Source organism: Pollachius pollachius, assembly GCF_949987615.1.
Source record: "Pollachius pollachius genome assembly, chromosome: 7".
Taxonomy (NCBI): Eukaryota; Metazoa; Chordata; class Actinopteri; order Gadiformes; family Gadidae; genus Pollachius; species Pollachius pollachius.
In genome coordinates this window covers 22,018,262-22,034,856 of record NC_136940.1, presented here as the reverse complement: position 1 = coordinate 22,034,856, position 16,595 = coordinate 22,018,262, and the positions used below count along the sequence as shown (strand labels likewise).

At 45.7% G+C, this 16,595-nt stretch overlaps 1 protein-coding gene across 2 annotated transcripts in view; it reads left to right on the top strand.

The window, feature by feature from the left end:
• Positions 1 to 16,595, top strand: part of faf1 (Fas (TNFRSF6) associated factor 1) — a 58,984-nt gene that overhangs the window by 17,527 nt on the left and 24,862 nt on the right. For both annotated transcript variants that reach the window (XM_079739211.1, XM_079739210.1), the window contains exons 8-12: positions 1,160 to 1,246; positions 9,752 to 9,847; positions 10,013 to 10,136; positions 10,449 to 10,512; positions 10,621 to 10,702. In XM_079739211.1, coding sequence (XP_079595337.1) covers positions 1,160 to 1,246; positions 9,752 to 9,847; positions 10,013 to 10,136; positions 10,449 to 10,512; positions 10,621 to 10,702 — 453 coding nt within the window. The remainder of the gene's footprint in view (positions 1 to 1,159; positions 1,247 to 9,751; positions 9,848 to 10,012; positions 10,137 to 10,448; positions 10,513 to 10,620; positions 10,703 to 16,595) is intronic.

Here is a 16,595-nt window from a genome sequence, read left to right as displayed (position 1 = left end):
ACGCGACACTGGCTGCCCAGCGGGGCGGCGGCCGCTGGGCCCCGGCTCAGCGTTTAAGACCACAGAAGGATATTAAGTGGTGCAGATACGGGCGGCCGCGGCCGCTGAATGAGCGCAGAGAAATACTGTTCATTTCAGAGCGAGGGCTTGTTGTCGCTGGGCATTAGGCAAGGCATTCGAGGAATGCCGATAACACCGGCTTTTCTTTTCTCCTCTTTATCTTCGTCCTTTTGCATGCTTTTCTAACCGTTCGCTCCGTCTCTCTCTCCCCCCCCCCTTTTCCATGTGCTGGATAGACAACTGCCAAGCGGGCATCCCTGCACACTTTCAATTCCAATGTCGTTTCTAATATCATCGTCAGACACACTTATTTATGTAAAATGCTTTAGCCGCTTCGGTTCAATTAATGGCAATTAGTAGTTATGTTTATTGCTACTAATAGCAAAGACATTTGGCCTAAAATGACCCCTGGTGTTGGTGTAAAACCATGGCACCGCAGAAGCGACTCTGAATCCAACTTCATTCTATAGCGCCGCTTTGAGATCTGTGACAGCCGCATCATAATATTTACATCCAGCGTTTGCACTTGCAACACATTGCAAGTGCAATGTCTCGGAGCCTCAAAGCTTATTCACGGATGGCTTGTGTTTTTGCCAGATACGTTTATCCTTTCTGTCTCTTCATTTGAAACCTGCAATCTTGCCAACATTAGATTCATAGAAACTAAAATATTTTCGTACATTTAATAAATAACCAGATTTTATGCAATAAATCTATCCATTAATTTTTTTTTTGCCTTTTTATACAAATGCCTCCTATATAAGCAATTTTTTTTATACATTGTGTATGTATCTATTGGCCAGGGTTCTACGAATGCAAGACATATTCATAGTTTATGAACAAGCAGATAGTTGCCTGGTTTTTTTTCGCCTGGAAGAGCACATTCAGGTGAACATGAATGCCGAACCTGAGAATAGGAAAATATTGGAACGAGTGCTTGGGAATCCTCCATACCCAGTGTAGTTGTGCTGTCAACAATGTAAACACAACACGGTAACGAATCTCAAGAGGTCTTTGGTTCCCCACACACTTTCTGCCCTGAATCTCAATGCAAATGAGTTGAAGGGTGATTTTCTCTACCTTCTGTTTATGTGTGCAGGTGAAAAGGAACGTTTCAGACCTAACCAACATCCCTGTGCGGCACCAACAGTGGGAAGGATGGCCTGCGTCAGCATCCGATGACTCTGTAAGACACACTCACACTCACACTCACACACACACACACACACACACCAGGACCAAGCTAGCTAGCATCTCAAATGTTTGTAAGGACACAAACTACAAATTCCCACTGTAGGACAGTGTCCCGACATTGTCCCATCTGTATGCATATGTACGCCAGACATGCTTTGTGCTCAAACAAAGCTAAGATACTAGTGCCGCAACTGTCGAGGGACAAGGCATAGATCACACTTAAAGCTTAGCGGCTTCTTTCCCCCCTGCCAAGCTCTGTCGGTGGAATCACGCCACGGGTACAATAGGCCGACAGGCCACAGACTGTCAACGCTACTGTCCCACAACCTCGGCCATGCTGTCGGCATCTGTCCGAGGCGGGAGAGTGAGACGTCGAAGCTAATTAAGACGTCAAAGGGGGGTTCCCGTCACCATCTCCTCTATCTGTGGACATTAAAGCTCACATCATTGAGTCTCGCCGACCTCTGCCGTCCCGGGGTCGCCCGTCCGGCCCATTCACCGTCTCACATGGTCAAACTGATCAGAGGTGGCTCGCACACAGACCCCTGGGGAACCCCCTGACCCCTTTTGTCCCCGGCCTTCTTTGACAGCATATGTGTTCCCATGCTAATTGTAAGGGCCGGTTTATTATGCTACTTTGCGAAGCTGTTGCGCACACATTCTACACTTTAGCTTTAACCCCCACAACACCACCACCACCACCACCACCCTTCCCATCTCATATCTCAACGTGATTGTGGTTTGCCTTGAAGCACTTGTGTCTACTCTTGTTTTATCGGTGGTGATATTATTTTGTCAGACCAATTTAACCTCTGTTGTCAAGTATCACGTTTCCTTTTTAGTCCATGTACTTATTTTCCTGTCGCGAGTCACTTAACATGGCTGTCATGATCGGCACTGTTTTCATGAATACACTCTTGTATCGGTTGCCTATTCTCAGTTGAATGCTCTGTGAATTGACATTGGCTGCACCTGCTACGGTTACTGTTTCAAGTCAAGATTTCCGTGGACATTAATGTCGCTGAAAGGGGAAAAGGAAAAAAGCTTTTGGATGCTTTTATTCTTTAGAAAAATTAATGTTTGCTGTTTTCTGTTGCTTTGCAGCAAATATCAGGCTATTGTGAGGCCTGAAATAAATCAAACAGCCATGATGCGGATGGGTTATTGTTCGTATTGTCTTTTCAAACTTCCACCGAAGAGATCAGTATACCAGCCTGCAATGGCAACATAAATGCAGGCCTTGTGGCGATGGAAAAGCACTTTGCGGGCGCCGGGGTGTCACGATGGAGTGCAGTCCTTGATTTACACTGTAGTGCTGCTGCAAGATCACTTCCTTCATCCAACAGCAGCTGCATCCTCTTGTAGGTATCTGAAAGTCCTGTTTACTCGTCCAGAGGAGAGCGCTACCCACATGCAGGATGCTGCGGTGGCGGATTTGTAATAGAATTGACTAGAGAATAGTGGCCTCTATTCTGCGGCTCTATTTGATTATTACATGTACCGATTCATAAACAGACCCCATCAAGTTCATTAGCAGCAAGTAAATTACAAATAATGCGTAGCCCCATACAGTAGTGTCATGTTCTGCCCTCATAGCAGAAACGTAGGAAATATTTCTATTTTTTATGTTTCTATTTTTACCATGATAAAGACGTCATGTGGTAAATAACATTTCATATTTTAATTTATCTAAAAGTAATCGGAAAATCAACAACATATGACTATTTTAGTTTTATCCAGTTGTTTATGAATGTGTCTTGTAATGACTGGCCACTTTTTACGCTCTCTTAGTGACTGTGGTTATGCCATGCCTAGGCCCTGCATGCGGATCATCCCATGGTCACAGAGGACGTGGCATCACAGGACCACTCTGGCGTCTGGCTGAGCGGCATACGCAGCTTCTGTGTTTCTGGGATGAGGAAATATTAAAAAGCTCAGGGAGAGAGAAGAAGGGTAATAATGGCCTCGGCTCCAGCCCTAGCCCTCGGCCCCCTTTATTGAAACGAGTGTGAGGGTATTAACAGGCAGAAAAGCCCAGGGCCCGCGAAGCCTAGCAGGCGTCCAGTTGGGCCGGGAGGCTGTGCTCAGTGCCTAGCTCATTAGCCTAGTCTAATCTCCTGGGGTTTGAACCAATAAACGCGGCAGCCACTCTTCCATTCCCGAGATGAGCCTCACACACTGGGCCGCTTGCTCGCTCAGAATCGATTCACGACCTGGCCTCGCTCTGCCTTTTATTATTAGGTGTGTGTGTGTGGTTTGCATTGGGTTTGTATTCAAATGAGCTACTGATGGCACTCAGCTTCAGTAGTTTGTGTTTAAGGTGAGTTTATCCGGGAGCTGGGAGTTCACAGCCCAGCAGGACGCCAGCTTGGCCCACATCTTCTCCTCAGGCGACGGTTTGGCACATCAATTACCGCACCATAATCCCGTACCAAGGTGGCGCAGAATCCATTTTTCACACCGAGGGGTGCATGCCTGTCTAATTATAGTTTAGTTAATTGATTGACTTGTTGAGGTTATCTGTGCCTTCCAGTGACTGATCTGCTGGGAAACCAAAAACAGTTCTCTTGTTCACTGAGTGCTCCGTTGTTGTATTATGTGTCGCCTGAGCAAGGGAGCGAGTTCTTGGGAATTAAACCCTCAACTTTTGAGAGAAACCAGCACGCCAAGAGTCTCTCTTTGTTGGTGATTACGGAGAGCAATTGGTTCGAGAGGAAGTTCTCACTTTTTCGAAAAAAATAAGCTACCTTTTTTTTTTTTTTTGTTTAGCGTCACCTGCCCTGATACTGTCCCCCTCAATGTGTTTCATTGTTTATTGTGCTCCGTAGCATTGAAGGGCCAAATAAAGAGAGCTGAAATAGGACGCTTGCGTAGCGCCAAACAGCAGAGTTTACTCACCGCACTGGGCTATCGGGAGACAAAGGAGTTGAAATGTAAACGTGAGTGGGAAGAAGGAGCGCAGTGTGCGTTGGGGGAACAGGGAACGGCTGCTCATTTATCAGTCATAACTATGGCAGAATTATGACGAGGTTTAGGAGAAAGCATTTGTCAGCAGAGAGACAAGGGCCCAAGTGGATTTGCATATTCCAGCAAGATGATTGATTAAGCGTTCCGGAATCAGTTGTTTGGGGGGAATTATGCTTTGCTAACTTTCTGACAGCACCACCCATCTGGTTTGAAACTAAACATAACTTGACAACATATGGAGATCGATTAAGGCTGATACTATATCCACTTTTGATGAATGTTGTTTTTCAAAGCTTTCTTAACTATCCAAAACATCAAGCTAAATGCAGCTGATGGGAAAGACCAATGGATGGTGTGTGTGTGCTTTATAAAGTGAAAAGGCTCCACCCATAAGAGTGATGTTATTTTATGGTAATAATTGTGATATTCACAGATAATTGATAATTAGCTTTATGCTGGTCTTAATTTGGCTGTAATTGATAACTGTTTTCATTTTTTCAACAAAGATAAATACAACCATGATGCATTTAAATGATACAACGTTTGGCGATATAAAAGATTAAATAATATTAAATCAAATTGGCTGATTTGAAATATTTAGGCGTATTTATATTAACTCCTAAATCGACAATGTCCTGATGTTGTGACGGCAGTGTGACAGTACCACAGTTCTGCAAGACCTCGGATAATGCTTCCGGTCATTGCACTTCCATACTCTACTTGGCTATCTTTCTGCCATTCCTGCGATACAAAAAAGAACCCGCTTGAAGCTTTCTCCAGGAAGACTCGCTCACATTTCAGGTGCAATGACTGACAGCCTTTCCTCCATCCTGTGGGATTGATTGGCAAGCCTTGGAGCGTTCTTATTACATCCTCCCATCTCCTCATCCCCTCCCTCCAGCCCTTCGGCCCTATCTCTTTCCTCCCCTCCAGTAATTGCTGACATTTATGCAGTGTTTCATGGTGTTTGCTAATGCATTAACGCTATGGGCTCCTGCGTTGTGGGCCCCCAGCTCCCTCCCCTTCCAAGGCTGCGTGTATGGAATCCTCCTATACCTGACGAGGGCCTTTGAAACCTGTGGCTTATTAAGGGGGCCTGGTGGTTGCTGTAGCAACAGGGCTCAGCGGTAAACTCATAAAGAATGTATCCCCCCCCCCCCCCCAGCCCTCAATCCCATGATTGGCTGTCTTCAGGTGACACAGGGCGCAGTGGGCCCCTCTGGCCCTCTGTTTGTATTCTATTTTTCTATTGCTTATTTTTAACATCTTCCATTGTTTCCGGGCTTCTTCATTCCTCCTTCAGTTTCCTTTTGAAGTGCCTTGAGTAAGGGTGTGGGTGTGTGTGTTATTGTGTCTTCACACTAGTGGCAGTGTTCCTCCCCATTAGCCCAGCCACCTCCAGCACCCCCCGCTGCCCGCCAGCACAGCGCCACAACAACCCCCTAAACGCAAGCAAAAGGGGCCGAAGCCACCCGCTGTTTGCAGTCCCAATGATCTAACTGTCACCTATGCCTACCTTGGCTTTTTAGCCGGTGTTTGTTGTGTATGTGTGAGCGGGGGTATGCTTGTGTGTGTGCTCTGCCTGGATGAATCCGGGCAGCCTTGCGCGGGACCACAGCTCCTAATATGAAGTGACAACAAGTGTTCAGCCAATGCTCAGAGGAGCCCGGAGGAGAAAACCAACAGGTGTTTAGGGAGGGGCGCCCTCTGTTCTTTTCTTCCCTTCTCTCTTTACCTTCCGTTCATATTTTCCCAAAGTCTTTTTTCCCTCTTGTTGTTGTACCATCCCTCTCAGCCCTTTTCTTGGTCTGTCTCTTTTCCCCACTGACTCTCTCTTGTGCTCTCTCTCTCTCTTGCGCTCTCTATCTCTCGCTTGCACTTTCTCCCTGCTCTCTCTCTCTTGCTCGTCTGTCTGTCTCTCTGTCTTTCTGCCTGTCCCTCCCTCCATCAAAGAGTGGAGTAAGGTGGTAGTGTGGCTGGGGTAGCCGTCAGTGCAGCTGTCAGTAGTAATTATCTCACACTCACAGCCAGACACCTAATCCAAACACTGCCTGCACTAGAAAAGGATGAACTGAAACACGGGGAGAATGAAGGGAGAGAAAGGGAGGACAGAGAAGCAGGGGAAAAAAGGGGAAGAAAGGCTTAGCATGGGTTTTTTTGGAGAGGCGCAGGGGTTAGGAAGAGAGAGAATTCCGTTCCCTGCATCAGCCCCTGAATGCGCACGGCCTCAATGCAAGTGTTAATTAAAAGAATCCAAAAAAAAGAGGAGGCAGGCCCTTTGTGTGGAAATGTGTGAGGGGGTCACTCTGGAGGTTAACCTCACCCCGTGCCCTGCGGCGTCCCGGCCTTGTTTTGGCGTCTCGCCGCTGAGCTACCAGGCTGTACTGGTGCACCTCAACACTGGGAGAAGCCCGTGGGTCAAAGCAAGGAGGAAGATAGAGAGGCATCTCCCTCTCTATCTCTCTCTCTCTCTCGCTCTCTCGCTCTCTCTCTGGTCTTTTCTCCTCCCCTCTTTGCATCCATGTCAGCCAAAGCCCTCCAGGCATCCATTGACAGGGGAAGTGATCAACTTTATTTATACACTCATTTGGCCCTCAGAGTAAAGCCTGTCATTGTGAATATTGGTGCGATTGGGGGGGGGGGGTGGTGGTCGGTCCCGTCAGCAGCCGTTGTCAAGATTCTCACGTTTGATTGCCACTCGATCGGAGAACGAGGGGGAGAATAGCGCGGCGGGCCATTCCTTAACATCTCTTTGAGCCCCGGACTCTGTATGGCTTTGTGTTGCTCAATGGCCGGAGCAGTGCTGTTCTCAATGCCTAAGTCAACCCTCAGGCGCTGCGAGCATCATCTCTCAAATGAACACGGTTCTTCTGTAGGCCACTGTTGTTTCTTTCTGTCATTCAACAGAGGAGCGTCGTAAATGGACTCAGTTTATTTCCACTGTCAGGGGAGCCGCGCTTTTGTTCTAGTTTCAAGTTGTGCGTTCTTCGAGGGGGGAAATATGAAGAGGGCAACAATTCAATGGCTGGTGTCCCGATGCTGAATGAACATGGTCAGAATGACGTTGCATGAATGCAGAGGAGCCAATTCAGCTAAGTGTTCTCCCTAGGTGTTCCATTGACACTCTGCTCTTCTGCCTGTTGCATGTTTAAACCTACCGTTGCCAAAATAAACAGATCTGTCATTACTAGTGGACCAGGAACCTTCACTGTACCTCCCCACTTTTTTAAGCTTTTATTGTGTTCTAATTAGATTTTAAACCTAACTATGATTTAATGTATTATTGCAAAGGAGACAGCATTTCCCAGTGGACATTGTGTGATTTTTATTACTGTTGTCATTTTCTTTTCCCTTTTTTATATTCCATTTTCAGATACCAGCAGTGTGTTATTCATTCTCGATCTATCGAGGGAGATACTGTATAACTCATATCTCACTGCATCTCGGATATTGTCCTGAAGGGACTTGAGAACACCCTGGTCAATATTATAGCCTATTTCTTTGTTCTGAAAGCTTGCTTTCATTCCCCAGACTTCAGCAAATCATAAAATGATTGTCTCCCCTCGGGGGGGCAGAGAGATAGGGTTTATTATCTTCTCCTGGAAAGGTCTCTATGTAAACACTGCATTTAATTTAAAAATGACAAGTGCATTTATGAAGGGCATTCATCCCAGTGACACCCAGTACAGCTCTCTCTGATGACCATGGCAAGAACTATTTTTTCTGCGTAATTACACCACGACATCATCCACTGTTATTGTATAACCTACACCAGCCTGGGTTTTTTTCTGCTTTGGTTTCATGGATGGGATCAGCTATCCCACAAACACGGAGGGAACGACGACAACACTGTTTGACTTTGTTATATGTTTGGCTTCTTATCGGTAATTGCTTCATATGCGACACACAGAACTCAGTCTGTTTTTCTGCTCTGTTGGTTAAGCTATTCTCCGCTGCTATACAAGTGGAAGCCAGCATGAAGTCCCTCCCCAACCCACCCACCCACCTCCCGTGCCTCCCTTTATAGAGATAGGAACTCCAGCAGTCTCTCTAGCCCCATTCAGACTCAATTGGCGTTGCATGTAATCGTCTCCTAATTCAACAGTGTCCAGCTGCCCTTTGTGTTTTGTGGGCAGCCCAGCACCTGACAATGGCGCAGATCACAGCATCTCTGAAGGAGTGGGTGATGGTGGTTGATGGGGTGGGGTGGGGTGGGGGGTTATGCAGCCTCCCTGGCTTCTTATCTGGCCTGACCTGCCAGCCCCTGGACCGGTCACGCTGTGTGGAAGTTCACTCTCCCAGAAAGCAGCATTGGCATCTGTAGCTTTGTGTTTGTCTCCTGACGGTCCGCAGGTCATTAGATGTCGCTGTGGTTTAGCGGCCGTTCAAGCAGGCGATAAGAAGCTGTGCGTTTTCCCCTTGTTGACGTTTGTCTTCACCCAGTCTCACAAAACTGAAACCAACATTCATATCTAAAGTTCGATGGCAGACGAGCTCAAAACTGGCTGAATGGGGGTTTTCACTCGCTGTCGCCTAGTGTTTGTTTGGACCAATCATGTCGATGGCGGCTGGGATCTCTACATTTAATCGGCGAACACAAACTCAGCCACGGGGGGTCTACTTTGACATGGTAGGATGGTTGGGTCCCAGACAAGACATTGTTTGTCTTTTAGTTTAATCCATGTCCTTGTTTATGTTGTTATTTATCGAGGTAATGAAGCCCTACAATTGGCTACATTTGGTATGAGAAGACAATATTGCGATGATTGATCAATTAACTACAGACGTCATTAAGAGTCATTTTATTCAAATAACCTTTTATAATTGACACACAAAAATGGCTATAGCACAATGTTGGTTGGAATCAATCCAAAACAACCGGAGACGACCACTCTGTCTCCTCTTTATACCAAGCTGTAGCTGCTACCTGTGCTACCCCCCTCCAGGGCATAGACATCAGGTGTAGCAGTAATGAGTCCCTACTGGACATTCTCTGGCTCTCGGAGCTCATTAGCCAAGTGTGCCCTCCCGCTAAAAACCGCCGCCACCGCCGCCACCTCCACCTCTCCTCTTACCTGTGTCTGCAGGTGAGCCGCCCTGGGTTTGGCCTTGATTGGAGCCAGCCTCCCGACGCCGTTCTATAATTACATCTGACAGTATCAGCTCTTCTCTTCGTGCTGCCGTTGCATACAAAAGCCCTAAAGACATCACAGAACATAATAATCACTCTGTGCCAGTTTATTGAAATGACAACATGGTCTCTTTTTAAAAATAAGCTGACGTTTAATTATATTGAGCATCTCGGTTGCTCTCCCTTATTAGTCGATTGAACACACCCTTCTATGATCTATTTGTAGCAGATGCGTTACAGAATCTCACAGATTACATCCTCCTACTAAAACATCATATTCAATGATAATAACTTTTTAAAATGTTTTACTGCATTCTAGAGCTTCTATGTAGGCGCTTGCATCTGATATGCTATCTATAAACGAATGTAGCCTGATCCAGTTGTTTTATTTGTTTGCAGATGACACTAGCAAATTCTGGGATAACTTATCCCTGCCATCATCTCAGTGTGTGTCGGAGATCTTCGCCAGCCAACGCCCAGGATCCTACAGAAGAGGTAAGCGTTTCCATCTCATCACATTCACTCACTCACTTACTCACTCACTCACAGTGGACTTCAGTCAACCGATTGTAATATTAAGGTTTCCCTATTAGGCATACATGTATCGATGTTGATGTGTTTCCTCTGTGTGTGTGTGTGTGTGTGTGTGCGTGTTTGTAGTGTGCAGATGTCCATATGATCAGCGACAGCGAGGGCGATGACTTTGAGGACGCGTCAGAGTTTGGTGTGGACGATTCAGAGATGTTTGGAATGGGCTCTTCAACCAGTCGGAAATCACCTTTGAGTATGTTCATAACAAGAATTTCTATCACTTATATTCATATTCATTCATGACATTTACATTTGTAATCTTACAATTTATGGTAGTTATTGTAATTTAAGGACTGCTTAGCCCAAGGCTCTAAAGCTCTATGGTACACGGACCTAAAATATCCACCAAATACCATTTTGTCATGAAGAAAACTACTGTTAACAGCCCCTGCAATGTTCTCATGTACTTTAAACATGTCAATTAATCACTGTTAGTTCGCTAATTTTGTTAGGCTAAGTTGACTAATTTAAACAAAACTAATTGATTCCATGTATCTCTTTGCAGTGCCAGAGAATAGTGAGAATGAAGGGGATGCCTTATTGCACTTTACTGCCGAATTTTCTACCAGGTGGGTAAAAAAAACGTCAAATTCTCTCAGTACAGTACAGCTTTTGTATCTACGAAAATGGATGTCTAACCATATGTTTTTCACTTCCTGTGTGGGTGTGTCTTGCAGATATGGAGAAGTACATCCAATGTTCTTCATCGGCTCTTTGGAAGCAGCGTCTCAAGAGGCCTTCTACGGCAAAGCCAGAGAAGTAAGAGGCCTGCTCTGCTCAGTGTCCCGTGTGTAGAGGAATAGTTAGCGTCGTCCTCTGCTATCATCACTATGTATAAAAAAGAAATGGAAAACGCTCATCAAATCCTCATCCTGACAGCTGAGGCTTTATTTTTAGCCTTCTCTTTCCCCCCCTTGCCTCCCTGCCTTTGTCCTCCTAAGGAGCCTTGTATCAACTGACAGCTTGTGTGGATTATTGACTCATTAGACAGCGAGGACGCAGCAAGATGTTATGGGGGTTCAGATCTCCAGCCGGAGAGACGACAGGGGAAGGAGAGGGGCAAACGGAAAGAGAGAGCGACGAGTGTGAGAGAGTGTGGGAGGAGAGAGGAGAGCGAGGGAGGGAGGAAAGGGAGAAGAGCGAGGGAGGTGGGGGAGGAGAGGGGGGAAGGAGAGGGAGAACGGGAAGGAAGGAGCACACCTGGAACGCAAACAGCGTGGAGAGAAAGAGTAAGGAGGTGGAAAAAACCACCCCACGGGTTTAGAGGAGAGCGAGGCGCTGAGGGATGAATGGATTAGATAAAATATAAAGAGAGAGAGGGAGGGAGAAAGAGAGAGGAAGGGAAGGTTGGCTTCCTGCCTGCTACCCAGCCGATCTCCTCTCCCTAAGCCAGAGCAATATGGCCCTCGTCCCTGGTGCTCACACATGCTCTCCAGTGACACATCCGCTCCCCGAAACAACACAGGCTGTCAAAAATAGTATTCATTTTCATTGTGTTTAACTTGGTTTAGTTTTTTTTTCAAGTGGGAGCTGGATTTAGTCTGCCAACTGTGCTTCAGCGGTAATGGGTTTAAATAAAGCTTGTGATCGTTTTTGAATGGTGGTGGTGGTTCGGGGGTGGGCTAAAGGAAACAGTTTGATCTGTCGGTTGTGTCTGTCTCCTGCTGTGTTGAGGCTAGCCATCGTGACATCAACACATTCTGTCATTGACTGTTTCAATGCATATTGGGCTGTGTTTGTGTGAGCGCGCGCATTTCCTTGGTATTCATCACATGTTCCTTCTCATCTGTCTAGCTCTGTCCCCCCATCTTGCTGTCCATTTCAAACTAAAATTGTCTGCTGCTGTCTCTTTTCGTCTGTCCCAATCCCCACCTCTCCATCTCCCTGTGTCTCTATTGCGCTGTCCCCGTTTGAAAGAGGCATGGGACCCGGTTGATCCCGCCTCATTAAGTGGATATTGGACTGAGGCAGGTTTGACTGCAGTAGGCGGACACACTTGGGTTTATATGCAGGGGGAATCAGTCTCACTCTTTCAAAGGCCCGGAGAGGCTAATCACTAAGCAAAACACTACGTTTGATTAAGTGTTTCTGAAAGTGTGTGTGTGTGTGTGTGCGCGCACGCATGTGTTTGTGTGTGTGTGTGTGTGTTTGGAGTGTTGTGCCTCAATCCATCCTTAATGAAAATGCTCTGGGCTGCCGAGCAGAACTCTCTTGGGGATCAGTGGGCCAGTCAGAGCGTACGGTCAGATAGGCCACCCATCACTAGTGGCCATCCCCTAAATCCCCATCAACGCAGCGGTTAATCGCACTAACCCCAAGTGCCCCCTCTTCTCCTTCCCCCACCTTCCCCCTCCCTCCCCCAGTCCGCCACACACAAAGACGCATCAAAATTCATAGGCTTGTCAGAGAGGCGAGTTCAAGGATTTACCGCTGCCAAGTAGCCTCTTCAAGGGCCGGGGCAGCGGCTCCGTGGGGTCTGGAGGGAAAAGAGCAGCGCCGTTGAAGTGGTGGGCTCGAGGAAAGGGTAGAGATCTGGGTCGAGATGTTGGCCGTTTACCGCTCAGCCTGGCTGGGATTACGATGGCACACTTTTGGGCCGGCCAGAAGGCCGCCTTGTTGAGCAGGAGTCAGGGGTGTCCGCCAGAGGAACAGCCTCCTCTGGTAGATGAGCCAATTCAGGGATGACTGCATAGAATGAGGACGTTGGCGTGTTACAGCTACTCACGTTTTGGGTCATAACAAACAGTGATTTTTGCTTTGTCTGTCGTTGTTATTTCTCTAAAGCAGATAATGTTATTCTTGTCCCTGAACGGGACAGTTCCACATGGAGCATCGTCTCTGTTTATTGTTTCAGTCCACAGACTCACTTTGCTCATGTAAAGTGAATTGTGGTAATTCTGACATAATTAACACAAAGAATATTTAGATAGATGCTACTATTTAAAGCATATTGTATTGATGTAAGAAGATGAATCCAGTTGCAATGGATGCAAAGTTGCAAAGGATTTCACAGATAACTGGCCATGTCCCAAGCATATGAAGGATATTGTAACCCATTTTTAAATTTGACAAACTTTTTCTCTGAAGGCCCTTCTCTCGAGGCTTATGCAGGTTCAGAAAGTGTCAGGATAAAGTGTATAATGTGTAAATAACGGAGGCGCGTCCCAGGGCTGGAAGCGTCTGGTTGGGGGGTCACTGAGCCCCATCTCATCTTGTCATAAAGAGTGTTTTCAGTAGGGGGGCGTCAGTGGCCCCCCATGGGGCTTACGGTGGACCTTAATGTGTTTTCCAAGAGTGTGTGTGTATGTGTTGGGGAGAGTGTGTGTGTTACTGGATCAGTCATCTGAGCTCTTCATTTTGAAGTGTTTGCTTTTCCAATGTGAGCTTACCATCCAACGGAACGATGACTTTCTTGCCCCGCTCAATCCAGCTCTCTCTTCCAGCCCTCACCCCTCTCTCTGCCTGTATCTTTTTTGCCCATCTCCCCCCAAGCCCTGTTCAACATAGTTATAATTAAAACCTGCCTACCAACAACACAGAGGACATCTGCCCAGCATCGGCCTCAGGGCCCTAATGAAAACCACAGCCGCGTTGGGAGAGGTTATTCAGCAGTCGTATAATCTGTAGCGGTCCCAATCTGTGGATTGAATACGGCTGATGGCGTTGGAGCTATGTCGTGGATAATAGAATGATCCCAGCACTTTGATTTATAAAGCTTGTTGACGAAGACACATGTTAAGAATGAACCGAATATTATGCACTAGGATTATTTAGATTCACCTTTTGTGCAACTGTTCTGAATGCGTTGGCTCAGTGTTTAATTTGTGTAAGGAAATGTCACGTCACAATATTGTCCTTAGTAGTCGAAAGTTTAAACGTTAATTATATTTCGTTGAATATTTGATATTTAGTTGTAAACTGAGGATGAGTGAAGCATTAATTTGATTTATTGATTTATTATAATAGTATATAACAAAAATGGGTTTAAAGGTATGTTCATTGCTCCTAAAGCTATTTAATCATTCAATCAAATAATTATACAATGGAGAGGAAATGTCCTTTTTTTTATATTATATTTAATTAATTTGGTATTCTGCCTCACCTACTGGTTTCCTGTACATACCATATTGCCACAATATTGAATAGTGATAACATTAGTCTTGTAGTATTATGGGCTCTCTCCTTTGGCCTTGTGTATATATATTGTATATCCCCTTTGTGTGTAACCTCCAATGGAAGTTTCTGGGACGCTGAGAACACTTGTTTCACACATGGCAGGTTTATAGCCTTTATGAGTCCATATCATGCAGACAAGGATGACTGGAACATACACCTGCCTGGCCCTGTGAGCCACAGAGTACAGAGACTCCTATGTTGGAACCAAACAAACGCTTGTTTCACAGGTGTCATGTTGCCTTAACAAAGCAAACTGGCTAAGTCAGGCCAAATTAGGTGTAGGCGTGTGCGTGTGTGTAGATGTGCATGCACGGGCATGCATGTCCATGTACTATAGGGCTTTTTTTGTGTGTGTGTGAAAGAGTTAAAGGTCAATCAGAAACATTCAAGAGGTGTTTGAGAACTGCTGTTCTAGTGGAGTAGAATAAACACTTCTAGCTGATTGGTCATCGTCCTCACGTTATTGTTCAGTGTTGGTCCGAAAGTTGTGACGTTTAGATTTTGTCATGAACTCCTCGCACAATGCTACACAAAGACAACGCACTATTATAGGACAAATACACAATATTGCCTGACAAATGTCAAAGGACTCTCTGACTTTTTAAGATGTGGGTAATTATACATCTCCCCACAGAGATACGATAATCAATCGTTGCCAGGAACAAAGATCTGATTCAACTCACATATTCAGTAATCAGAATTGACAGAATTGATTGATCCATTAATTAAAGTTACATTGTGCATTTCTTTTTTAAATGTGCTCTAAAACACATTTGCTCATGTAGATGCTAAAGTTAATTGCCATTGCCATTGTAGATTTCACTAGTTGTTCTTTTCTGGATTCGCTATTGATTGACGCTCCCTGGGGAACTTATGGTGAAATAATGTTTATTCTGCAGGAGGCCCTAGGCTGAATCAATGCGGACACACACACACACACACACACACACACACACACACACACACACACACACACACACACACACACACACACACACACACACACACACACACACACACACACACACACACACACACACACACACACACCGAGCTCAGGTTTAGGTGAACAGGTGTGTGGAAGGCTATGGGGTCACTATCTAGCTCAGGTTGGACCTAGTAATTTAGTTGAGCGGGGGATTTTCTCCTCCCTGTTAAGAAAGGCAATACAAAAGATTCAACTTGAAAGAGGAGAGGTTACACAGGGGCATGGACAGTTTAACTAAGATGAAGGACGATGTTATTTGAACCTCCAGTTGGGGAAAAATGCCCATTTTGATTGGTCTTTACATTTGCTCTAATTGAGCATGTGCGCAAGCGCTAGTCTCTTAACTTGTGCATGTCGCACAGTGGGACGCTTGTATGTCTACACATGTGTGTTGCGTTTGTGTGTGTGTGTGTGTTGGATTGTGTTCACTCCGAGCCTCCTCCCTCCCTCCCTCCCTCTCTCTTGCTCTCTGTCGCTTCTCTCTCAAGACTGCATTTCTCTCAGCATGAGTGTTTAATCTTTTCAGGCCGGCGAATTGGTCTTGTGAATGAGTCCCAAGCCCTTTCTCTCCAGGAGCCCAGGAGATTATTCTAAAGCTCTAATCGCTGAGCAAACACAGCAGTCCTCTCCCACTCCCATTCCACACGGGCCACAATATAGCACAACTCTTTTCTTTATCTTTTCCTTTTTTTTTTTTTCTGGTCAACTTTTCTCTCACTTTTAACAGGCTGTGTGGATTTTTCGCTTTCGGGTGTATGTAACCTTGCTTACCGCCCTCCCCATGCCCCACCACCACCAACACCCCCGCCCTCACCACCTACCTCTACTGAGTCTACCAACCAAATTATGGTCAGGTTGGGGGGACAAAAAAACAATACGATATGGTGCGTGATTGTTCTATCTGGTTGTTTGTTTATTTGTGTTTTTTTCTTATTTATATATATCTATATCTATATATATATAGATATATATATATCATAGCAGGAGAATTGACATGTAATTTAGAGTGCATTATTTTCTACATCGTCCCCGGGAACCTTTTGTGTTTGTGGGTGTGTTTGTTTTTTAATTAGTTTGTCAGTGGGGAGAATCTGCCGGGCTTATATGAAGGTGTCAATAGCCTAGGACTTAGAGCTTCATCAATATTGTCTGGCCCTGTCGCGGTTAACCTGTACAGCCCGCTGGCATTTGGTGTAAAATAAATAGTGATTTGTCTGTTTTGTTTTTGTCCGTAGCGCCTCTTTCACCTCCTTCGAGAAGTTTTATTTACACCACTGTCCATGTGATTTTGAGTGGTATTTGCCTCTCTGTTTTATTTTTTATTTTTTATTCCTCCCCTGTCGTCGTCCGCGCACGTCTCTGCGTCGGGGCATGGAAGCCGTGCGGCCTCTGCTCCTAATGTTCTCCCACAGGTCATCTTATGGTCCTGTAGAGAGGAAGATCTTACGAGCGGTGTGATGACTACAACATAAGGCAGTACAACGCCCC